A 26,278-nucleotide genomic window follows, 5' to 3' on the forward strand; every position below is an offset into this window, starting at 1 on the left:
GGTATCGATTTATAGCTACTGACATATCATTTCAAAGTACACTACCATCAAGACAGACAGAAGAGATGGGTCATCACATCATTTATTTACACTGGCTACAGAATCAAAATGTTACCTCTTTAAATAAGTCTTTACATGTATTTATGTACATATTCAATTCAATGGTAACTCTTCATACCACTAAATCTTGTTTACATTAATTGCACATCATTGGAAAAAGGTTGGAATTAAAGAGTTATTATAATATATATGTACAATGGTGCTTCTTTTGCCAACGAAAGTCCTGTTAGAAGTATAATACAATTGTTCATTTGATCTCAGCAAACAAATATTAGAAAATTCTTATACTTTCTAAATATATATCATCTCTCTTCATCCGTTTCCTTCATCTATATCATTCTTGGATGTGTTTTTCCAAAATTTTAACAAAATGAAAATTACATTACAACATAGCACCCAAAACATAAATATAAATTTCTAAAGAAATCTATCAAATGCCAGAAACCCAAGGTATTGTATTCTTAAGTTATTCCTTAAAATTGACTTAATTAAGAAAACTGCATAAATGCAGCGTTTGTTAAGACATCACTGAAGAAAATAACCCCTTACATGATGTTTTCCACACTATACCCTAAAAAACTGAATTACATTTATTACATATTTTGATTGTTATTGTGACCTTGCATTCTTTATTTGGAGAGCCTACATTATATCAAATTCATAGATAGGTCCAGGTTGAGCAAGGGCATAACCCCCCACACACACACACACAAACATAATCCCATTCCAAAAGCAAAATGGTAGAGATGCCCCCTCACCCCCTTAGCAGCAGTGAGTTAGAGGGCCAAAAGACACCTTTTTCTTTTAATTATACTGTATATTGGATCTGCCAGTGACATTTATAGTTGGCTCTGTTGTAGCAAATAAAGATGAGTAGCATAGTGATTCCCTTTTGCCAATTTCCATTACAAACACTATATTTAACTATCACTGCCACCAAGCCCAATGTGGACCAGTTTCTTAATATCTATATTTTCACTAATCTGATGTGGAATTGAAAATAAGAAGCTGGTGCACGTTGGAAATGAATCTCAGGGTAATTACGATGACATACTCCCAATGTTTTTCATTACAACCCTCCTGTTAAATAGCTCTAAATATGCTGGCAATCGATCAAGCTTCCGCTTGAAATTGTCCACTCACATCATTCAAAAAGTTATCTCTAAATAGGACATACCTTTGGGACATCTCTCTTGGCAGTATTTAATGAAAATATATAACATTACTATAGCCCTTAATATTAACCAAAAGAACAAGACATGGGGCAATTGTTAATAAATACATCAATATGACTAATATATCCTATGAAGTGGTGTGTATTCACATGAGGTGTCAAACAAAGGACCCCACTTGTAAATGAGCCTAAAAATCCTCAACATTATTTCTTTGAAGTGCTATAAAAACGGTTATGTCAGGTGCTTAAGTGTCACAACAAACAGCAGGTATCCTGTGTAAGCAAGAGGTTTGGTGTTTTGATGTTTATTTCAAACTAATGGTTGTCTCTATAAGCAAGGCAATGAGCCAATGACACTCAAAAGGCCTTGATTATAGCAGGTCTCTGAAAACAAAAGAACCGCGAAACACATGACAATTCTACCAGGAATACCAGAAAAGAGAAAGGTATACAGGCAATATTCTCTGTCAACATCATATACAGAAAAGGAGGGAAAAATTATCTCCTGGTTATAAATACTCTATTATACTAAATACCCTTCCTCTTCCTAATCTCTCTCCATAGTTCTCCTGCCGATGCCACTCTTAATGCCCTAAGACAAGCCAGCCATACCAATACCTCAACCTTTACCTCATGTTGTGAGGAGTTTACATTGATAGACCTACACAGGTGAGACCACATAAATCACTGCTGGAGAATCAGCCAGCTCCATGGCTGTAAACTTGCTACATACAGTTAAAACCTGTATGCCATCACAGGCAGTAATACTGAACTGGGAACTAGTGTGCTTGCCTGAAACAACACCGTGGTCTGATTTCTGCTATAACTACTCAAATATGCAATGATGAAAAAAAAATTGATGAGAAAAAGACAAATCAATAGGCATATCAACTGGAATTTTTCATCTCTCTTTTCAGTAAGTATTGGTGTACAGACAACATACAAGGACAAATTGGTATACCTTTGAAGGATTGTACATATGAGATCAATTTGTGCCATACCACATTCAAGTTTGCTCATCATTAAAAATCAGAACAATTAATCTGCATCAATAAACATCCAAGCACCTGCTAAAATATTCCTTCCTAAGGTGACTAGGAAGGTGCTTTCTTTTTTTACACACCATGTTCAACAGGTAGCCGTTTTTCATATAATGGATTCATACTGACATGTCTAACTTTACCCAAAGCACAACACCAAGCGGCAACAAACAGTACACTTTCTTCACCTCAATAAGCAGTATCAAGTACAAAAGGGTTTGTTACTTAATATGATTGGCCACATGACCATCTTGGGAAATTCTTTTCCATATATAAATATCATAATAATATTTCCTGTAACCAGGTATCATATAGTATCCTTACATGTTGTTTCTTTACTTACAACACTTGAAAACATGTACACTTTCACAGATTTGAACAAAGTTGTCTTGATCATTGCACCAGAAAGAAAAGACTTGATTGTGGAAAGTAAGTTAATGGTATATCTGCATCCCTAGTGCACTGTCACCCAACTCTGTCACAGTAGCTTGAGGTCTACTCATGATCACAGAATAGAGGCATTTGTTTGAAAACAGCTGACTAGCTCCCATGGTTCATGAAATATTCCAGATAAAAGACACTCCATGAAAATGTGTTCTGGTCTAACAAGTATACTATGATTTATGCTTCTTATTCAAGCATAAATCTCTTGTAGTTTGTCACAAGAAGGAGTCCTCATACCCTGAGCACGCTCCCATAAAGCACGATCAGCAAAATTCCTAGCTCTCCACATCATGTTCTCTTCTGAAAATTCAAAATAACATTATCTCAATATTTCTGTATCACTATGCATTCCATTAAGTTTTCACAAATGATCTCATGTTAAAATAGTTAAAAACAACTAGAGGATCAGAGAGGCGATACCGCCTCCGGATATTGTACCACCAGCTGGAGTAAGCGCATTCGAATGGAACCACCCCCCCCCCCCAAAAAAAAAAAAAAAAGGGACACCACAACCAGTCTTGTCCTTGACAAGCTCTATGCAATAAACAAGAATTTTCAAAATATGCAAAAAAAAAAAAAAAAAAAGAAAGAAAAAACATAACATAAAAATGGTCCAATCAAGAGGATTTTCCAATTGGCCTGTATTTTCCTAACATTGATCACTCCTGTGATTTTCTAGACAATAGGCCTATTGGTTTTCCTTGAAATGTGTTATCAGTGTTGCATATATGCTGACAAAAGAGAAAACGTAAGGGCAACACTGAGCATATCTCTGCTAGTTTTGAAGATATGAGGGGCAAGAAAATATGCAAAGGTCAGTTCATGGTATATGATTTCCTATTCAAGTTAAATAGTAACTATGGGTATCTCCTTGCTAATTTTGGAGATAAAGAGGCCAGAAAACATGCAAAGTATAGTTCATCATAAAAAGTAGGTCAAAGGTTAATTTCAAGGTCACAGTTAGATTGCCAGTATATGACTTCCTGTTCAGGTTCAATAGTAACTATGGGTGTATCTCTGCCAGTTTTCGAGATATAAGGGAGATAATTTTTGCAAAGTTCAGTTCATGGTGAAAAGTAGGTCAAAGGTCAATTTCAAGGTCACAGTTAGATTATCAGTATATGACTTCCTATTCAAGTTCAATAGTAACTAAGGGCTTATCTCTGCTAATTTTTGAGTAATTCACATTTTATTTTCACCACTGAATTTTGGATGTTGAACTTTTTGATTAGTGCAATGCCTAAGCCGTATCAAAAACAAAAAAAATGGACACCACCCCAGTGCTGCCCTTGACAAGTTCTACAAAATGCAAAAAACAAGAGGTCTCTAGCATTAACGGTTCCAGAATTAGAGAGAATTTTCAGTTTCGGCATCTAATGGCCGCTACTACCATGAAAATGCACCGATTGATCCCAAACTCACGAAAATGAAAGATGACCCTAAGGGTAACACCTGCCCATAATATTATAGGTAAGATATGTTTCGTTTCTAAATATCGGCTGAAATAAAAATTTTCTCGCAAAAAATTCCCATTTTTAGAAAATTTTGGCCTGTTTGACCTTGAAATAAAGGTCAAAGGTCAAATCCAAGGGCATATTTGAAATCCTCACATATGACTTTTGGGCAGCCATCTGTTGTAATTTTTCCCATAATTCCATTGGTTTGGGAGATATTTAGCATTGAATTTTCAAAATTTTTGACAAGGGTGCATTTCAACGAGCGTCACGCCCAGGTCAATGCACCAACTGAGACAAAAAAACCTGGGGGTTCAAGTTGAGATTATATGTGACCTAAATCCAAGAGATGGGGACACAGGTCCTTGCGGTCTAGGAGGAGAAGCGGTAACGGTGACTCGTATCCCACGTCATCCTGCGGAGCCGCAGGAGCCGCAGGAGCCGCAGGAGCCGGCGGAGCTGTACGAGACGGGTCGGGACTAAAACCATGAGTACCGCCAGCGTACACGCTGGTGGTACTAATTAGGAGAAACATGCAATTGATTTATACGCATTACAAGAAGCTGAATTTATAATCATCAATGTATTCATGTGAAAATATAGTGCCTTTTTAAATATGAATAGCTCAATAACACCAAAGGGGAGAGAGAGAGAGAGAGAGAGAGAGAGAGAGAGAGAATCTAAATAATCAAAAACTTACTATAGTTCCTCTCCTTAAAACAGTTTGTCCTTAAATTACCAATATATTCCTCTTCTACACTTTTCTCAACCTTTTTTATACTTCCAACGTACTCTGTGCTAAACCCAGGCTTAACATAGTAGAGTACACCTATGTTTCCTGTTTTTCTTTCTTCTGTATATTTACTGAAATACGTAAGAGCAATTCATACATTTCAAAGCATTCACATTCATTTGGAATATATCAGTTATACAGTATGGTAAATACAGTAAGAACTGAGAGCAAAGTTATTAAAAATTGGGGTATATCATTACTGGCTGTACATAGGTGAGCCAATCACCCTTAATTAATTCACAAGCTGGCCAGGTATCAGTTTACAGGTAAGAGCAGGTGAAGCACACCATTAGCAACCTCAACATGTGCTTCATGCATAAAGTACACTAGAGCACACACTTTTATATTTCATATGCAATTACTTGTGACTTTATCGTTTCAATTAACCAGAAAAGTGCCTCAAGACTTATCCACCTTAATAAAGCGGTGAACCAAACATAAACTGATATAAACTTGGGAATTATAATATCAGACAACCCAATAACTCTGTGCAACTAAAAATGTTCCAGGACATGCACTTTTAGTTTGCTACAGTCAATCCAAACTGTATCAAACTAAAGAGATAAAAAAAGTTGAACTTACAATCAAACCAGAGATTTATTTCCAGTTCAGAAAAGCAAGAAAAGGAAAAATAAAATGTTAAAATAAGAGAATGATATATACACCATTCATTTTTTTGACTTACCTAGTTCTATGTAAAGTATATATGGGATCTCCTACAAAGAAACTACTTAACATGGACAGGAATACCAGCAATAAGATTGGTGCCAATTGGAGTAATAGAGTAATATTTGCCTGAAAAAAAAAGGCATCATTATTTTTGTGAATAATTTACCTTTAGAAAAGAAAAATTCATTTATTTATTTTTTGCAATTTGTTCTTTCAATAAAATTTGTCCCAATTATGTGTAAATGAAGTTTTTTTCATCTATTTCAAACCGCGTGGACCAAGTATCATTTGTCACCATATGTTATGCAAAAAAAACTAATTACAATGCTTAGCTTACCATCATGCATTTAGAGCTGCCAAGGTCAAACAGAAGATATATGCATTTTAATTTCACTACAGGCCCACTGTACAGTGCACTGATCTAAACTGGTAATAAAGTCTGACTGACATCACCAGTCAACCAGATGGCAAGGGATCAAAAATGATCCCTCTCCATGCCTTAGATTTTAAAATCACATGTGAAGTAATCTTATTTCCTGGTGATGTCACTAAGACTATATATATATTCAGCTTAATTTAGTATCTTTTACATGAGTGAGATAATGATCAGGTACATACATCTCCACTCTGTCTAGAGGCCCTTTGACTATGTCCATGGAAATGTTGTCTCCTCACATGCACGTCACCCGAGGGGAAACCTCCACCAAAGAACATGTTAAACAGGTCTTCTGGAGAAATATCAGCTGAAATATCAACAAAGAATGTGATTTTAAAGCAGAGGGACATCAACCTGAATGCATATCAGTAAGATATGTTTATCAGTTTATATGCTACGAGAGGCAGTCACTTCTTTTTCTAAATATAATATACCAATTGTCATAAGATTATAAAACATCAATACCAACCAAACATCTTCATATCATTCATAAACAGCCAAGATGATGGTCAACATACAAATTTATGGGAAGTTACAAATATCAGACAAAATGTATGCTCAGGAAAGTATGTTATCTAACCTTCAAAACCTCGACTGTATGCATCATAGTAATGCCGCCGTCTGTGGTGGCGAATGTCATGTTCTTCTTCGTTGCCAAACAGATCATATTGCCTCTTTTTTTCAGGATTACTTAACACAGAGTAGGCATTGCCTATTGCTGGTAGGAAAAAGATAATGCAAAAATTGTTAACAAACTTCTCAGTCCATTTATGAAAGGAACAAAAAGAGCACAGGTTAGTACAAGTGCCTGGCTTGGGCATTCTTGGAAGATGTTGTTTTGAGTTTTATAAAGAAGTAAAAAGAAATGGTTTCATGGGCTTATGATCTGGGGTCGCTTAAGGCAGCTGAAGAGAAATGTCAAGTACAAATTAGACTTTTGATTAAATTTTTTTAAAATCACAATTGTTTAAAGAAGGTACTATGCTAACAAAATAACTTCAAGATCATCTCAACAACCAAGATGTAGTAAATTCATTATACTCCTACTTATTAGAATACAGATGAAAGCATTTCTCAAAATGAATAAAAGAAAAACAAGAAAAGTATACCTTTGAATGCTTCTCCAGCACCTGGTGCATGGTTTTTGTCTGGATGAAACTGAAGTGCTAGTTTTCTATAAGCTTTTTTCAGTTCTCCCTCATTTGCTTCCCTGCTGACCCCAAGAATCTCATAATAGTCCTTGCATTTCTTAACCCTACAATAAATCAAAAAGAAATGCGTTAAACAGATATGTTTGCTCTTGGAAAATATTGCCAACCTAGGAAAAATAAGGTAAATCATACACTCATACTGGTGTATCGGTTTAATCTTAGTTGATATATATTCATGTACTTATACATAATCACCACAGGAGAGCCGTCTTTGGCTAAAAATATATATATCCTTGTATTTGAGCAATGTCAAGCACTCTCCTGGCTGTCCAGCATTGCAAACATGATTAAGGAATAAAAAAAACTGTGTGCCATTCCACAATATCATTCCTTTCACAATACTTAAAAAAAATGGCATCAAACCCTCTAACTGTTAAACTAAATTGGTAAGAATGGATGTATTACAGGGAGAGGAAACATGCTATGGTGGAATCTTTCATCTCAAAACACAGTTCTCCCATCATTAAGCCCGTCTTCTAAATCAGTTGAGAGCAGGCAAAACCAGGAAAAGGAAGCAGACCCAGCACCCTGTATGTTGCATATTCAAACAAAGGTGAAGTCTAAATATAATGACACTCTACATATATATGGAGTATTTATACCCAGTATGTATGATAAGTATTCATACTCTGTACATTGAAAAGCAGCATGCATGAGACAGGTGTCTGCCCACAGGGGGACTGGGGAGAAGCCATTACATCTAATTTGCACTGCAGCTACTGCATCACGTGCATAAATCAAACTGGAAGCCTATTATATCTAAGGCATAAATTTATACAAAAATCAATCTCTTTTGTATCATAGCTAGCATGTGTGTGCACGTGAGCATGTGTGTGTATGTGTATGCAAAAGTCAGTAAATGGAAACAAGGATGAAACAGTAAACATATGTATAGTTTTGCACACTTGTGACCTTTTCAAGCATGTACTGCAGATGAAAATGTTTTTAAAAAATCAATTTCTTAAACCATTTCTATTCTTCTTCTAACTAAAAATATCTAGGCATTTTGCTCAATAAATACCTTACAAGAGTAGCATAGTATGTAGCCAAATGTAAGCTAGTAACTCTGTGACAACCATACACATAAACCACTACAACCAACAATTTATCTTAAAGCTATACAAAAGTAGACTACCTGTATACAAGTTACAGGCTCAATCTCCATATACCACCAATGTAATTATTTCTGTCCTTTTATCATTTTTTTCAAATAAATGTTTTAAAAGAGTCTAAGCATTAAGTTAAACTTTTCCATCATTGAGAGTTACCATGTGAATCAAAAATCGTGTCCCACATACCCTTAAAGGCATACTAACAAAAACATAAACAGCTTCTTAAGTACCACCACAAAAAGCCTCTTACAAACACAGTATCAGTGCAAATATGTAGTGCTATTGAGACTGACCAAGTTGAGCGATTAAGTACGTGAAGTCTTTTAGCTTGCAGACTGGCACACACTAATCAAATCAGCTTCAACATTATAGAAACATGTAGTAAAAAGACTGCCTCTAAGACCCCATTCCCAGAGATTAGATCGATCTACTTTAGATCGTCCTAACTCCCTGGGGGTTCACGCTAAATAGCTGTCAGCCGAGCGGGCACGAAAGTTAATTACCCCCTTACATCTTGTAGTAGGCAGGACGGACATTTAAGCCGGATTATCTGACAGTAATCTAGTGAGACTCCCAGAGGGATAGATCAATCTAAAAGCTCTGGGAATACGCCCTAAAATACCCAAAGACTTACATGTTGGACATGATCAGATTTTTAAGACAACACAGGCACTATTCCAAATAAAACTGCTTTCAACAAGTCTTCAGAACATCTGAAAATCTATTTCTATTAGAAGAAGCTGTTCCTTTCTTTTGTCCCTTCTTTCCTGGAGGAACCTGGTCTTATACACATGGGCTCAATTTAGTTATGTAGATGCTTAGATGCTTATGCATGTCATGAAACTGTTCACCTGTCTGTGGTCAGTAACCCAGAGATACTGATCAGAGGAATAATAATATCAATCATACTCTCTGGATTCAAAGTCATCATATCAAGTGTGTTAACTGAGCAAAATAAACTTTGAGCCAAGTATTTAGAACATGCAACCACAAGTCAGATATTGTATCAACAAAGTACTAAGTGGTGATTCACAAACTTTTAGTAACATTTGTTAACATGTGCTTTACTCATAACCACTTAAGATCTAAATGCCAACCAAAATATGAACATAATATAAAGATAAGATTTTTCTCATGAAAAGCTATCTCACTTTGCCAAATTCTAATATTTCAATGGTACGAAGTAAGGTTCTGAAAAGTATTTTCCTTACATAAAAGTAAAACAAAATTGGAAACTAATATATTTACTTGTGTGAAAATAATACACCATTTACTTCAAAATAAAAATTTGCTACAGATAAAGACTGACAACTTGGCCATCACTCTCTAAAGGTATGCTCACTTAAAATTTAGGTTGGTCTATAAAGTATTCCCCCTCTTTGCTGGCAGTCTGGTTATGATAAACTATCATAGACAGCACATACAATCTGTCAGTCACATAAAACACACAAAGATAGTAAAGATGTCAGTAGGCTGAAAATAGAGAGAATCCATACCTGCTGCTATTGTAAACTTAGCTCAAGCAGAGTACCTGCATTGAATGGTGAACTGAAAAGGACTGGACTAATTTCTATGTAAAAGCCCCCTGATGTGCTAAGCAACATTAATGCAAATATATTTCAAAACCAATGCACTGCAATTCACACCTTTTTACTGCTTCCAACTGTTCTGCTGTGTAATCTCTTTTATATCCATGTGAATCTTTTAATTTCTCATTCTCTTTGTTTTCCCTTCCTGAGGAATTAGTCCTATGCCTATGTCTATGTTTTACACCACTGTCTGTTTTATCTTGTGTACAACTAGAATCTGACTCTTCTTCATTTGCTTGAGCATCACCATTAGCCATATGAAGCTGAGCAAGAAGTTCTGAAAATAAAAGTCAAAGGTGTCAATACTAAAAAATGATACTTCAACTATGGTTTTGTTTAAAACAAACATTTATTCTGTTATAAAGATGCCATGTTTTGTAGACTTAGTTATTACAATAAAGTTAGCACCAAACCAAGGCTATAAATGAAAAAAATGGTCTTATTAAATTATATTGTTTCTTCTGAAGTTCTGAATTTTAATCATATATTAATAGTATTAGAGCTTATCAACCTCATATGGTTGCAATAAGTTGAAGTCTTATAAAGACCACGGGACTGGGCGGAGTGTAACTCAACCCGGCTATAGCGTATGAGAAGCTGTCCAACCTTTGTCACGTTACGTCAATAACTATTCTGCAGTACACCGTACAGTAATGTATTGTAAACGTAATGATGATCATCGCTCCACCGGTTAAAAAAGATGGGGTGCTCTATCTTAACAGCAATCATCAAAATACGTACCTTTGGCTTCCTCTGATGGATAAAGCCTTTCAGCTTTGTTAAGGAACTTAACAGCTTTTTCTTTTTCTCCTGTCTTTATGTATTTCCTAGCTATCAATATACATTTTACACTCTCATCCTTGTTCCCTTCCATCTTGATTCCCCTGACCGGAAGCCATGGAAATTATGAATACTCAATCTGATTGGCTTAAAAATTTCCAGAGAGTGAGAAATAAAAGGGCATTAACAAGCATTATAAGATTTTTCCAAACGCCAAATGACATTTAAGTGTGCAAACATAATAATCTGCGTTTGGAAATTGGGTGTCTTTTTTATTTCTTCATTCTTTGGCAGTTTTTAAAGAAAATAAACAAAAATACCTTTCAGAATTTAACCAATCATAACAGCCGTCCTTTCTATTGTAGGCATTAACATGCTGACGTTCCTTAGTAAAGCGCCATCTATTGACACATTTGAAAACACAGGTGCAACTCAGGTGTGCGAAACTGACCTCAAAATTCAAACGGCTGTGGTACGGAGGTATTAGAGGGTTGGAATTTGTGCAAATTAGACCCAAAGCTAACAATTAATGTTACTTCCATGTTTAAAATGAAGAATCAATATTCCAGTGCCATTTTTATTTCAACGATTATTCTCGGACTTCTCGTCAGAAGAGGTAAGTTTTGGAATTAGCAAACTTTATTTTTCTAAGATGGCGGCAATATGAGTCATAAATTGTAAAAGAATGTAAAATATGTGTGTGGATTTCATATGAAAAGGATGCACCTACCAATAAATGTGTTGTGGTAGTTGTTTTAATAGGTACATGTACATGCACCAGTCTGTGAATTAACGTCTCATATTTTTCTGTTAAATCTATTAATAAATACGTACAGTCTCTGTAGCAAGGTACGTGTTTAGCAGACCCTGCACAAAGTATTCATTTCCTCCATCACATCTGTGTTGATTATATCGTGTCTAATAATTTGTAATAATTATATTATTGTGATAACACACATTAGTGATCACAAACTAAATCCTCTTATTAAGTATGGGATAATACAACTGAGTCACCTGAGCAATAAAATGCCAGAACACCTTGAGTATCAGTGAGAGGTGTTTTAGGCATTTGTCATGAGAGGGTACCTGACAATGTATTATTTGACATGCAAACCTACAGAAAATACTCCCATTTCTCCAAAAACACCCCTAAAAACAATTAAGTATATATATATATATATATATATATATATATATATATATATATATATATATATATATTGCCACAGTCACATAACATCTCTGGGTATGTGTTAATATGTGCTGTTATTTTTTCATTCAAGGTGCTGCTTTAAACTGTTATCAGTGTGACTCTGGCAGCGATCCTGAATGCACAGAAAACTTTGATTATGAAAACCCCAGTGGGACATTGGTAGCTACAGAATGTACAGTGGCAGATGCTAAATACTGTGTCAAAACTACAGGAGTGTGGGCAGGTGAGATCTTGGTTGGAGAAAAGTGTCCATGATTCCACAACAGCCCTCAAAAATATGGAAAACAAAAAATTAGTCCTTAGAAATTTGCTACATTTCACTTTTATGTTAAGTAATTGCAACGAAAGGTATCTGCATTTCTTTGAGTATGAAGCTTAAGTATAAAACCAATCACCTTCTCATTTTTCATTACATTTTTGAAATCCAGTTCTAAAGTCAATTTCTTTTTAGCACATTTGCAAAGGTTATTTAAATTTCGCTTTCCTTTTGTATGCAAGTTTTAGCGACTTTGCCATTTAAAACTGGACCAGTCAAAGAATTTTTTTTAATTCATTTATTCATAATACTAGACTAGAGGTTTAAATGTCCATGTTATGTTTCAGGTGTTGTGGGCACCACCAGATTCTGTTCATCACGAGACATGGGCACCCAATGTCAGTACATCACATTCCCAGACCATGAGAGAACCTACAGAGCCTGCATCCACTCCTGTACTACAGACAGTTGTAATTCAGCGCCGGGACTGAAAGCAGGCATTTTGTTTGCAGGGATACTCTCTGTTTTTGCCAGATTGCTTAGTCACTGAGCTGTTACAGACTACTTAAACTTTTCCATTGTGAGGAAATTCTCTTGAATCAGCAGTGATGCTGGTTAAATATCTCTACAAAACACCATATCAAATGGTTATTGATGATGGGATCAATTGATATTGGACCAGACAATCAATTGATGATGGGATCAATTGATTGTCTGGTCCACTAGACCAACCTATGCATAGGGCAGACCAATATGTTGGATCTCTGCACTTTTTAAAAACTGTTTATCACACACTGTGAATATGTACAGGAAGTCAATATTTTTGATATAAATAAAATAGCCTGGTGTTGCAAGCAGCAAATTTTCACCGTTGATTGGATACAAATATGGGTCCCTTCAATGTAGTGACATTGCTCACCAATTATTTCGTAGTTGCTTGTTGAGGGCAAGAGTGCTAGTGGAAATTCAAAAATAGAAGAGACTTTAAAATTGCATTTTCTTTTTAAAAAGGTAGTCAAGAATGTTCTACTTGAAAAGGACATTTGCCTCAGTGTATAATCCATGGTAAATTCTAAATATGTACATATGGTGCAAGCTCCGTTCCATAGAATGTAGATCATTTTTGTATTCTTTTAATATAAATAAATTTTATAAAATTTTGTCCAGTTTTCCTGATTAGTTAGCATTTAAATACTTCTACTTTACCAAAGTTTTAACCAGGATACAGAATTATGAAGTTTGACATTGAAAGACCCACATTCATAACTTGCGCCAACATTTTTCAGATAAAAAGGTTGAGCCATCTTCAATTGGTCCCAAAATTGGGTTCTCAAAATTTCTAACAAATCCTCCAACGGTCAACTATCCACCTTTCTAAAGAACAGCCCTTTTTTTAGATATCTGTTTTACTCTCAACAATATTGCCCAGCACCCACCGATTATCTGAAAAATGGTGACAAGGATCCCCCCCCCCCCCCCCCCCCCAAGTTCTGAAATCAGGCAAACCCTGGGTCATTACTTCCAAACTTTTTCTAACAACTAAAAATCATGTCTGAAATTCTCAAAAATATACTACAAAGTATGTTTGTCAAATCAATGTGGTCAACTTGGGAATTCAGAATTACATGCAAGATTTATATTGAACTAACAAACAAGCATGTGGCTTTTAATAATAAAAAACTTGCATAACAAGGAAAAGAAAACGAAAATGAACTTTCTTCCATATGTTTATTGTTTACTCTTACAGTGCTGAATTTTTGTCTTCTTTTAAGAAAGGAGTCTTTTCTTCCACATTTCAGTCTCTTGCCATATATTTTTACATTTATTACAACAGCTTTATGCCTTGTAGCCTCTGCTCTTACGGCGACCACGAGCCCTCTCAAATTTGCGTCCCTTGGAACGAACAAATGGCCTGAAAAGGAAATATGACATTGGTTAATCTTTTTAAATACCAAGTCCCCACAAAGTACTCCAAGGTTAATGTACATTTATGAAATTGGACAGCAGTAAGACAAAATATATGTTTGATCTGCACATAATATGAAAATGTCCATTTCTTCACAAAAAAAATTAACACAACATTGGTAGCCACCACTCAACACAGATCTTTGTGTATTGCCAATTTGGGTGTGAAATAAAATAAAGTGTAACAGATGTACGGTGTATCTAGTGTTAAATGAAGTAAAAATGTGGTGCTTGGCAGAGCTCTGCCAGTTGATGTTCACAGTCACTACTGGCAGTGAAGTGTTTAACCCTCAAGTGACCTAGTGGGGTCATTTACGACCCCAGCCATATGATTTAATGTGCCATCTCTTTATTTTTTTATTCAAATTTTCTTTCCTTGCATGAGTTTGTCAGTCTACTAATCCTACACACTTTCACAGTTTTTTGTAGGGATCAACCAATTAGTGTGGCGTATACATCAAAAACTCTTGTGGGGTCATTTATGACCCCAAAGAGAAGCATTGGTTTTTACATATTAGTTTTTAAATTTTACTCAAATGTTTTGCCCAAGCAACACTGACAGGAAAATGTCACATGCATGTGCTTCATGCAACCAGCCAGTGTGCCCAAAACATAGGCACAAATAAGTGGTTTGTGAAGATTGGTGCTTGAAGTGTTACTAATAGTGCATCGCTGAATCTAATTTCAGTAGCTTTGTTGGAACTTGTTATCATAACTGGGTCTCTCATTTTGATGGTTACAATTTTCGGGTATTTCGGAAATCTAAATAATTTTGTCGATATCATATTATACATGTATTAACAAATTGTTTGTGTGGATTTTGTTTTATACACAGCTGTGGTAGTAACATACATGTAGGTTGATTGAATGTGTTCTGAGTAGTATGACTTCCTTACCAGCATTAGGGTATTCCCTACTCAGCAAGTCAGCTAATTATTCTTATTGAAGTTAGCAGGATGCTATCTCAACATAAATCAAAATATTTTTACTCAAAGTAATTTTGTAATGTACTTTTTTCATTTAGTGTGGCAAATAAAAAGAGAAATATTTCTGCAAGTTAGACTGACAAGGACTGTCTAAATACCGGTGTAATGTTGTTCTTAAAATCTGTGCTTGGTTATTTCATGCAATAAAAGTATTATTACCAAATACTTATTACATTAGATCATTATAAAATACTTGTCTTAAATCCTGAGAGTAGTATGGGTGTGATAAAGCCTCAACAGCCTTTTATAATAAGGATCCCTGTACAGAGCACAATGGGGTCATAGATGACCCCACTTGGTCATTTCAGTCAGTAAAATAGCTTGGTCTCTTGAGGGTTAACTACTTCACTAGTTTATCCATTTTCAGGGTATCCAATCAATGATGGGTAAACAAATATTTCAGACCATTTTCGGCAGTTCCATTTGACAATTTATTTTGAAATTGTATATATATAACAAAATAGGATGTGTGGAGTTAGGATGCACGTGATATATATATATATATATATATATATATATCCCCATTCGGAACAGTGGACCAACCAGTCCACAGGTCAAGTAATATGGCAACCCACTAAAAAGCTTGCCATCTAATCCTCCAACAGACACTGAACAGATTCCATGTGGGGAAGCATTCCAGTGGGTCGGCCATCTTTGACCCACGGTCTAGTTCGGACTGTTCTGAATGCTGCCAGTGATGACTTGATAGACCAAGTTCATTGTTGGTGTTACTGCAGTGTGACACAATGTATTAGTGATGGGGTAAAGAGTGTATAAGGTGTGACATATTATGTTAGTGTTGAGGTAACTTGTTAGGTGTGAAAACTCACTTGGTATGACTGTGTGGCACACCAGTTGCTGGACCAAAGTGTTTGCAGGCTTCCCGTGCCTTGCGTGGACCTTGGAAGATAAATCATTCTTTTCATTCTTCACACAATAAAATAACAACATTTAAGAAAACATTATTAAATATAATAATAAGAAGAAATATTGAAATTTCTCAATAATAAATCATAATTCATAATTCAGTAACAGGGGAAATAGTAAGATCATGATAAAAATGTTTTTTCATGTACCGAATGCACAGTCCAGGAAGACACAATCAAGTCTCACCTTGAACCAGTACAGTGTTTTGTCCCTTTGGTGCTTTCAGGGCCAACTGATCAAATGTGATGATCTCACCACCAGACTTCAGGATCCGTGCACGGGCACCAGAAGTCACATGCAGGGCACACACCTTAGGTAAAAGAAACATAAATGAATATAAAATGATAGATAATTATGGCACAAGCACTGCTAGATGATGCTTTTGTCCCAAAGGTATCACTTCTCTAAGTAAAATTGGTCTTTTACAAAATTAATTAAAAATTCATTTTAAATGATCTTATTTGATGGTAAATAATACATCTTGTTTCACATGACATTATCCATTATCCTTATCAATTGACAATGTGACAAAATATTTATTTGACAGCAGATAAACAGCAGTATAGTTACCCTGAGTTTAGGTACTTCCAGAAGGCGCAGGTCATCAGTGATGGTTCCTACACACACAGCCATCTTGTTATCACGGCCTGGCTTCTTCATCAAACGCACCTTTAAAAGAGAGACGAGCAATAAAGAAGCAACTTTAAAAAACATTATTTTTAATTCAATAATATTGGCACTTTGTGACAGTTACAAGCATAATTGCAGGAATACTCAGATCTTAGGCAATGGTATGAGTAAATATTAAGAATGTCCTTAAAGCACTACAGAGTTAATAATTTAAATTTGCATGAAAACTTACCAGACGTGCAATAGACAGAGGTGGGCGGTTAATCTTGCTCATAAAAAGGCGCTTCAACACCACCTTATTAAACTTGGCATTGGTTCTGCGCGCTAGAAATCTATAGAGCTAAAACAGAAAAGAAGAATAGTTATTGAAAATGTTCCTCAATTTATAATTAGCAAAATAACAACCATTCACAAAGTGATATATATTTTACGAAATTCCAATGACAGGTTAAATTAACTATATTTTTGGAGGGGGGGGGCAAAAAGAGTTCACTGTTTGAAGTATACTTTTTATATAATCATTTGAAGCTCTGCAATAGCTAACTGAATGTTAAGAAAACTTTTCTACAACGAACATTTAGGAACTGGTCAATTAAGAATCTCTCATACTTGCAGACAACAGAAATAAGTATGTATAATACAGTCGTTATGCAAACAGTAACGAAGGGAGAGCTGAATGTACAAGTTTAAAAAGTATCCTAGCGTAAAGTGGCTGAACTGTTACAAGAATGAACTGCACTTGATTCATATGAAGTGACGTTGATCCAAAACACCAACACATCTGCAACGTAGACACCATTTCATTTGCAGCTCTTCTTAAACATCCCATAAAATTTAAGGGACGGAAAGGACCTGAAAGGTGTTATACACAAATTTATGTTCAAAACGTGCATGATTTCTTTAACGTTCAAACCTGACAGTTCGTGAGGACACCAAAGACTTACCTTCACCAAGAGCCGAAGGTAAATATCTTGACTCTTCGGCTCCTTTCTATGCACCTTTCTGTCATACTTGTGGTTTATGTCAACACCCTATGTATTAAAATACAAAATATCATTATCACTTAATCTAAACACATTCAAAATAAAAGTGAACTCAAAGTGATGAGGTAGATATAAATCGATTCTTTTTTATGTTAAGTGTACTTATCACCCACCATGTTGGATGGTGTTGGAAAAAGGAAGTTTCATGGGTGGTGGATTGTGGGATATAAAGCGCCATCTACATCCTCTGGCAAAACTAGATAATAATCACATGAATGTGTGAGTGTTACAATGTTGTTGGTCGTCAATATCATTTGACTAATGCGTGTTAGTATGTGTTGTGAATGTATTAGAGTTTGTTATGCACATTAAGCCATGATGCTGATTTCTTTGGCATAGATCCTAAGAATTTGGGTGATCTGAAACGAGCGGAGAAGTTCAGGAGAGGGCAGATAGTTACCGGTGACGGTGTATCAAGGTGTGGGGCCGTACAGTGGAACTTAATATTGACCATGAATGCCGCAAGCAATACAAGCAATGGTGGGGCGTTGACTGAAAGTCCTTTACGCGAAGGTCAATTTCGAATACATCCTAAAAACACAACTTACAAAGTGTATTTATTCACAAATGAACTTCGATGCATTCCAGTCAAAAAGGGGGACGCACAGAAGAAGTCGCTTTCTTTTTCTTTTGATGATGTAATAGGTTGTCACTGCATGAGGGGCAGAGGTGAGAGAAACTCCACAGATGCATATTTTTGTTTGTACTCATACCCGACCAAGAGAAAAACATTTGGAGGAGCATTTGTAAGAAAGAGGCATGACATAGCATTTGTTGTGGATGTACATAACTCTTATCAAGAAAATTTAGAAGCTGCAGAGGAGTGGAGGGTTGCTATTCTTACATGTTTAAAAAGAGGTATGAGTGTGAAAAACTGTGTTGTGTTATATATATGTTTTTTGTCTTTACGTACTCCAATATTTTTAATAAATTATTCTTACTGTTCAAAAATAATCTAATAGCATTCTTGGTCAGCAAATCTTAGATCTGTTTCATTTACTTAATTTAGTGTTCTCAATTTTTTTAACTGGAATCCCATAAAGTAAAAAAGCCAGACTCCCTTGCCTTATTTTTTCCACACACTGATGTGATTATGTGACTTGGTTTGATATAATGTAAACTGGTGCATCATACAGCACAAATGTTATTGATTATTTTTTGGACTCTATCCTTTTTTCATATGTGGGGCAGTACTTGTATCATGCGTTCAAAGTTCAGAAAACCAACCTTGAAATCAAAAGAGTCCATGTAAATGCCTTCCTAGAAAAAAAAAGTGGAAACGTAGATTTAGCTACAGTTGCATATCCGTTGTACAAATTACTAAATGAATAAATCATAAGGTTTAGGGGTTAACATACAGTTGCAGATATGTAGGGTAGTAGATCATGTGATCAGATGCCCAGATTTTACCCCTGGTCAGTACAGAATGCCTGTTATCAGTGCATTGTCCTCGGGCACTGCATATCACACCATGCATCATCACTGTGAAGTAATGTAGACTTTATAACAGTAATACTGATACATGGGTGTCATATGTGAAGGAATTATGTTTATTTATTCAGTAGCACTAACAAAACCAAGGATGATGCATTGGCACCCATTTCCAGAACGTGTGCATTATTTAGGACACCTAAAATTATTTTTAGGATGTAAACTGAAACAATCAATGCAGTTGTTTATCCTCTTTGAAGCTGCAATATATTTATGTCAGCTTTTCTGTGTCAAGCTCAATAAAATAGGATATTTAGTTGTTTTAGAACATTTGCTGACTAAGCATCAGCTGACTTTTTTTAATTGGTGGATTGGGTTCTTGGTAATGGTATTTCTTGTATAATTGAAGTGAGTATTACATATTATTTCCTCCAGGTTTTCTTAATGGTGATGTTTTTATTTTTCCTTCTAGCCATGGATGTTGACATCACTCCCAGGGCCAGGAAGGTTTTGGTGTTTGTTAACCCTTTCAGTGGCCCTGGAAAAGCACTAGACATCTATCAGAAGAGAGTAGTGCCCACCTTGGCTGAGTTAGACTTGAATTTCCACCTTATTATAACAGGTAATGCATTGTTTGTAATGTATACCTTTATCAGCTTATTATTTTGTGAAATATTACATATATCAAGTACATACAGATGCTGGTTTGTTTTCTTTTCTTAAATAGTAATGCAAATAAATAATTGAAAAGGAATAAATGTAATGGGGGTATGGTAATGCTGGTAAATCATTTAACAAATAATGCAGTGAGAAAAAATCATAAAAAAAAAAGAATCAGTATGGCTTTCATGTTACAATGAGGCCCATTTAACAGCTGATTCATATAAAGACTTAAGATTAATGGTAAAGGTATTCCAGTTCAGCACTCTGCAGCTAATAGTCATTGTTAAACATTTAATCTAGGCCAGACCAAAGCACTAAAGATGAAAAAACTATTGTTTGTTTATTGGAATTATGCTAGTGTATTATTTGAGCTGCTTTGATGCTTTTGCATGTTTAGTAATCCCTATTTTTAACAAACCCAATGTTCTGGGGGACACATGCAGAATAAGAATGTACCACAGTATGTGTTAGAGAGTCATATAAGTGATTTAGTTACCACAAAATACAATTTATATGTAAGCTTAGCCCATTACCTTTACTCCTGGGATTGATGGGAGCTAAAAATCTAATTAAAAGGAAGAATGGTCCTTACCCTATTCAAAATAACTTTTACTACAGGAGAGGGAAGCAAATAAGATATGGGTAGTTGTCAGTTGTAATTAGTCAATTTAAATTGGAATTAAAGGAGTCTACAAAATGAGGACTGTCTGTTTTGTAATCACTACCAGGTGCCATATCATGTAATCAAATCCTGTGCAAATTGTCACTATGTGACACTGCTGACGACAAGACATTAAGTCACCTGAAGAAGGCTTTGTGATAAGGTCAAAATGTTGTCACATCCGTTTCAAAATGTACAGTCTATTTTAAGAGTCAGTTTCATTTCTAGTGTTATCTTCCTTTATTGAATATTTTTGTAAGCTTGCCTGAGCAGATTGGCGTCCACTTTTTTCCATGTTTTGACGGGACAATAATATACTTCTGCTGAGCATCTCACTGTTTAGTGATACCTCTGTGATATGATAACATAATTTAGCTGATACTTAGGTGAAGAGATACTTAATTAATTTTTTAATTTATTTTTCATTCCTTTACACTGGGTATACATCTGCTATAATTTATACATAGTTCTGTCTTCAGAATACATGTAAATTAATCAAGAGTTGTGTTAAGCTAAGGCAAAAGCCATGCATGACTTACAAAAGAGGATGTAAAAGCACTATTTACATTTTAATTTATCATTTGACCTTTGCTAGAAAAAACCAACAGTGTTACATTTTTCAATTGACTATTTGAGCGAGTAGCTTTCAAGAGTCATGGGCAGCTTAAAATCTTCTTGCCCAAGTTAATGCATTATATGATCTTATATATTTGACTCAAGTTCTCTTGGACTCCTGTTGCTTACTAGTCTGGGGTATGTCACACAAAAAGTGACTTGATCTTTAGGCCAGGAAGTTTTCAGTTTTGATTACCAGCAAAAAGTACTTTGGCCAGGGAGTTGGTATTCAAATACTGTGTCAACTTGGGCAGTGAAGTAAGTGATTGAGCACCTCAGCATTCAGCTAAAACAGACCTATTCGATTTGTTGTTATTATTATTATTATTGTGTTATTAATAAACTTTTTAAATTGCAGAATTAGGGGCACATTTTTTGTATAATCTCAATTGTTTACTTTCAGAGAGAGCTGGCCATGCAAAAGATGTAGTTAAAACCATAGACATAAGTGAGTGGTATGGAGTTATTATCGTCTCAGGGGATGGTTTGATATTTGAGGTAAAGAAATAATAACATGGTGTTTCATATATATCTTAACTTATGAATTAATGGATACATTAAGAATCAAAATATATACATCAATATTGAGCTAAAAAAAATTAATTCTGCTTTTCAAATCTTTCATTTTTTTATGTATTACATTCAGTTAATTTAAATGTCTGTGAAAAAACTTCCTGTTATGTGACCAGAATAACAAGTGGTTGAGAATTGAATTTCTTTCCATATCACAGCGTTCAGACAACCGGATGCTGGTGAACTTGGCTAATTTTGTTTGCATGTTATTTCCCAGAAGTAAGATAATGCTGTATTTCCTGTACTCCAGGTAATCAATGGTTTAATGAGCCGCCCTGACTGGGAGCATGCTATCCACCACCTTCCACTGGGAGTGGTGCCTGGAGGGTCAGGGAATGCTCTCTGTTGTGCCATCAACAGCCATAATGGGTTAGTCTGATCTGAGTATCTAGATTGTCTGGTGCGGTGTTCCAAGGCACTAAGTATTGATGTTATGCAGGGTTTTTTTTCCCCAACAGTTTGAAGTTGGTGTAGATTGCTTGCTTTTGAGAACATAAGATTAATGGGTAGCATTGTATAGATCTGTTGGAAAATTACCACATAGAGATAAATTTATGGAGATATCATTGATGACACTTTGCTTGATGAATATAAACAGCTACTGGTGAGCTTTAAAGAGGTAACATTGTAACCAATTTGTTCTGGACACCTTCATTACATAAACTCTTAACTTTCTTTATGGTGTGTTTTACTCCAACATAAACTGTGCCTTTTTTTGTCTCTTAGGGAACCTTACAAAGACAACATCCTCACCCACTCTTTGTTTGTCCTGGCCAAGCATAAAATCAAGGCTCTAGACCTTGTGGCAGTTGATACCTGTGAGGGCCGTCATTATTCCTTCCTGTCTATCACCTGGGGGATCATTTCAGATGTGGACATAGAGAGTGAGAAGTACAGGAGTCTGGGGAATGCTAGGTTTACAGTAGGGGCATTAGTCAGAATTGTAGGTAAGGAAATGGTTGTGATTTTCTCTTTTTTGTACAGGTTTTACCAGAGTTTTTAATAAGATCAGTATGCATGGTATTTTGTGATACTTTGGATATGAATTAGAATTTTGGTTAAGATTGAGTTAAAAAATATGGCAGCATGTGAAATATGTTTGATTAATTTATTTAGATATATTATTTTAATCTTTCTTTTTATTTTTGTCATTTTCCAGGTTTGAGGACTTACCATGGTCGTCTTTCATTTTTACCGTGTGAACCATACAGGTGTCACACATCTAGGTCCACCAGTTGTTCCACATGGGAGCCTTCAGTCAATGCAAATACTGCTGATGTTGTCACAAGTCAGCCCAAATCAAGGTCTCTAAGTTGTCCAGATGGTTTAGGAGATAGTGCTACAGAAGAAGTGTTGCGGAGCAGGTTACAGCATGGAGGACCAGCTGATGAGCCCTTAACTCCAGTCTTTCCTGAAGAAGGTGGTGGAGATTTAGAAACTGTCATTGCCAATTCCAGCACACCAGCTGCAGACAGCACTCAGCTAACCTGTGATAGTCCATCAAGAGGAGATGCTGCTACTCCTCGACCTGTGGAGACTGCCTTGCTTCCTCCTCTCTCTGACCCAGTCCCCGCAAGCTGGGTGACCATAGAAGACAACTTTGTCACAGTGGTGGCAGCATATGAAAGCCATCTTGGACCAGATATTATCATTGCACCAGAAGCTACTTTTAATGATGGTATCATACACTTAATGTTTGCTAAAGCAGGAATATCCAGAAGTAGTCTGTTAAAACTCTTTTTATCCATGGAAAATGGAAGTCATGTCAACTCACCAGACATTGAAATTATAAAAGTAAAAGCTTTCCGTTTAGAACCTATCACACCAGGTGGTGTTATAGCCATTGATGGTGAAAAAGTAAAGTATGGGCCAATTCAAGCCCAAGTCCTACCAGGCCTGGCTAGATTTATGGCTTAAACAGGTATTAGAGCCTATAGGTCTGTGATGTATCCTTCTGTCTCATCTTTTAATGTACAGACAGAGAAATCTGTACACGTTGCCTTTGCCCGTGACTGTCTGTGTCATCGGACCAGAGTGTCTAAGCCAGACATATTTCTTGTTGCTGCAGTAACTGGGATATAGTCAGGCAATTTCAAAAGGGGGTTTCTTTTTCCGAAAAAGTGGACCTCTTACAATGAAATCTTTGCGTACCAAGATCAAATTTAACCCAGAATGGACCTTTTCCCGACAAAAAGGGTGGTTCTTTCGAACCCCCTAAACCCCCTGGCTACAGGCCTGGATGTAACATTGCCATTTTGGCCTCAGATTCATAGTGATTACTTATTATTTTAAAATCAGTTCTGGTTCAAAAAATAGACATAATCCAGCCATTTGTTATGTTTCTTTTAAATAAATTTTTAAAATTTTTAATAAAGTAGGTCAAGATACTGTGGATAAGTACTTTTTTGCCAAAGGTAAAATATAGATAACTCTTTTTCTTTAAAGGTAAACTATCTGCATTTAAAAATGTCCATAATTCATTTTTTGTCTGTCATACTAAGCTACTTATCTTTACCAATCCAGACCTCAAAAACAATAACCCCCCCCCCAAAAAAAAATAATAATAATAATAATAATAATAGTACCAAATGTCAATATTTCTGAAATGTACAGAAAGACATGGCCAGTCTTTTAAACACAAATAATTTATGTAGAAATGGTGTAAGACATCAAATCCAAGTGCAGGTGTGGGTTGAGCAATGGTTTGAGGAAAGTATGATTTGTCAGGAAAATCTCTGGACAAAATTCCTTAAAACTTTTTTGTTTCATATGCAGGGCTTTAATGCAGATGTAATTATCCCATCTATAGTTGTTACATTATTGTTTTCTTTTTGTTTTTACTGTTACTGATATAGGTTGTCTGTACATTTGCCAGCTTTAACTGGCTTTTCTTTTTTTTTTTATCAAGACTGTGACTTGTAATGATACATTTTTTTCTAGGTTCAGGGTAATTGTTTTATGAACATGTCAGGAATGCATTTTAAGCTTTTAACTGGGACCAAGAAAGAAATTGCATTTATTAAGTCCCCATTTGAATTCAAAAAGAAAAGAAATACTTATTACCTTTGCTTTTAAATTGGTAGTAATTCAGAGCAGGAAGGTCATGATAAAGATTTACCTTTTGAACTGATTTAATGTGTTTGAAGGGTCATTTTCTAATCACTGTTTACAAAGTGTGTGACTGTATGAATTTGACCCATCTCATTACCCTATTTTTTTCATTAGCTAGCATTAGAACTTCTTGCATTAATTAACTGGATACATAGATGGAAGTACCTTTAATTTGAGATTAACAGTATTGTTATGAAAGGTAGAGTTTGATGGATTACCGAAATATGTTATGTAAAACAAAGTATGGGAAAATTTTCCATTTCGTTGATTAATCTTACCACTTGTTTTACCAGACATGAGGTTTCCTCTGACTTGTCAAAGCTATTGGTCACCTTGGAATTACCTAGACCTTGTTCATGATGCTGGCAACTGACTGGCATTAAGACTAGAATAAATATCAGGGAGAGCCATAAAACTTTCTTATATGGGCTACATTGTTGTACACAAGGGTACTGTATTCTTTTTATTATTGAATTCAAAGGCAAACAAAACCATATCTGTGGTTTGTATAATGGAATGTCATGATATTACTGGTGGTACAAATCCAGGAGGCAGCCAAAACCTCTTTGGACCTCGAGAAACTCGAATATAATTTCAACTGTTTATTTGTCACTCTATATTTAATCAGCATTTATGTAGCAACTTCCAGTGAACCTTTGAAAACTAGGTATTATTTGATATTATATGATTTTCAAAATAAATGTGTGATTTCAGTGGCAATAACCTGTGCAGCATAACAGCCCATGTGTATTTTATTTTGTTATATCTGTGTTATCTAACAAACATTCCAACGCCAGTTGCCAGCTTGATATTGTGGGTGAAGCGTTTATGTTGAAAATTGTGTGTATAATTCAGTATGCCAAATATGAAGATCGTGATTTGTACAGTTGCAGTAGACATATTATTTCATGCATCGACACTCCCTGTCAACGGAACCAGGTGCATGATGTGAAAGTAAAAATATCATGAATTAGATGAATATAGTATAATTGCTTATTATAAAGATGTTAACACTAAAATACTGCTGTTGTGGTTCAGTGGATCGATGAAATGTCTTGTTAGTGCTTATTTGAGGTGTAGTGATATGTGCTTACACCCAAAACGGACAAAATAATATTTTGATGAAATTGTATTTTGTTGGGTCTTTCCCCGATTTAAACAGTCTCAAACTTGAGTTGCAAACAATTATTCGTGGAAGTTACACAATACAGTGCTACAAGATGCAACATACGACCAAACATTTATTACATTAATAGAACACTTTTTGGACAAAAAATATGTATCCTGCTGGGATAAGTTTCAAAGCTTTAACAAATCTACTTATTCATTGTGCTTATCCAGTTGTGTAACAGTAAGGCGACATCTATACTAAACAGAAAAGATAAATAAGATGAGTGATAACATTAAACTTATTTAAAATGGCATTAAAGCTTTTCTATTTG

The 26,278-nt window shown here is 35.5% G+C and overlaps 4 protein-coding genes across 5 annotated transcripts; 2 read left to right on the top strand and 2 right to left on the bottom strand.

The window, feature by feature from the left end:
• Nucleotides 1-66: 66 nt before the first annotated feature.
• Nucleotides 67-10,899, bottom strand: LOC106164915 (dnaJ homolog subfamily B member 12). Its single transcript, XM_013542965.2, has 8 exons — nucleotides 10,724-10,899; nucleotides 10,040-10,259; nucleotides 7,180-7,325; nucleotides 6,651-6,788; nucleotides 6,253-6,377; nucleotides 5,651-5,760; nucleotides 4,873-5,036; nucleotides 67-3,018 (listed from the first exon to the last, which is right to left on the bottom strand). Exons 1-8 carry the CDS (start codon nucleotides 10,854-10,856, stop codon nucleotides 2,909-2,911), a joined length of 1,146 nt encoding a protein of 381 aa, XP_013398419.1. The 5' UTR covers nucleotides 10,857-10,899; the 3' UTR covers nucleotides 67-2,908.
• A 264-nt stretch (nucleotides 10,900-11,163) lies between these two features.
• On the top strand, nucleotides 11,164-13,392 carry LOC106164907 (UPAR/Ly6 domain-containing protein bou). Its single transcript, XM_013542952.2, has 3 exons — nucleotides 11,164-11,378; nucleotides 12,046-12,198; nucleotides 12,579-13,392. The coding sequence occupies exons 1-3, from the start codon at nucleotides 11,303-11,305 to the stop codon at nucleotides 12,779-12,781; spliced, it is 432 nt and encodes a 143-aa protein (XP_013398406.2). The 5' UTR covers nucleotides 11,164-11,302; the 3' UTR covers nucleotides 12,782-13,392.
• A 548-nt stretch (nucleotides 13,393-13,940) lies between these two features.
• Nucleotides 13,941-18,008, bottom strand: LOC106164906 (large ribosomal subunit protein eL18). Its single transcript, XM_013542951.2, has 7 exons — nucleotides 17,896-18,008; nucleotides 17,684-17,770; nucleotides 16,972-17,079; nucleotides 16,680-16,778; nucleotides 16,296-16,419; nucleotides 16,013-16,082; nucleotides 13,941-14,143 (listed from the first exon to the last, which is right to left on the bottom strand). The coding sequence occupies exons 1-7, from the start codon at nucleotides 17,896-17,898 to the stop codon at nucleotides 14,068-14,070; spliced, it is 567 nt and encodes a 188-aa protein (XP_013398405.1). The 5' UTR covers nucleotides 17,899-18,008; the 3' UTR covers nucleotides 13,941-14,067.
• On the top strand, nucleotides 17,919-25,968 carry LOC106164905 (sphingosine kinase 2). 2 transcript variants are annotated; one of them, XM_013542948.2, is made up of 6 exons: nucleotides 17,919-18,001; nucleotides 19,686-19,835; nucleotides 21,556-21,650; nucleotides 21,976-22,094; nucleotides 22,452-22,672; nucleotides 22,885-25,968. In XM_013542948.2, the coding sequence occupies exons 1-6, from the start codon at nucleotides 17,998-18,000 to the stop codon at nucleotides 23,640-23,642; spliced, it is 1,347 nt and encodes a 448-aa protein (XP_013398402.1). In that variant the 5' UTR covers nucleotides 17,919-17,997; the 3' UTR covers nucleotides 23,643-25,968. The 2 variants fall into 2 exon arrangements, with proteins under 2 accessions (XP_013398402.1, XP_013398401.1); XM_013542947.2 differs by lacking the exon at nucleotides 17,919-18,001 and adding an exon at nucleotides 18,156-18,640.
• The last annotated feature ends 310 nt before the right edge of the window (nucleotides 25,969-26,278 follow it).

The sequence above is a fragment of the Lingula anatina genome, chromosome 2, assembly GCF_051362555.1.
Source record: "Lingula anatina isolate TDL-2025a chromosome 2, LinAna3.0, whole genome shotgun sequence".
NCBI lineage: Eukaryota > Metazoa > Brachiopoda > Lingulata > Lingulida > Lingulidae > Lingula > Lingula anatina.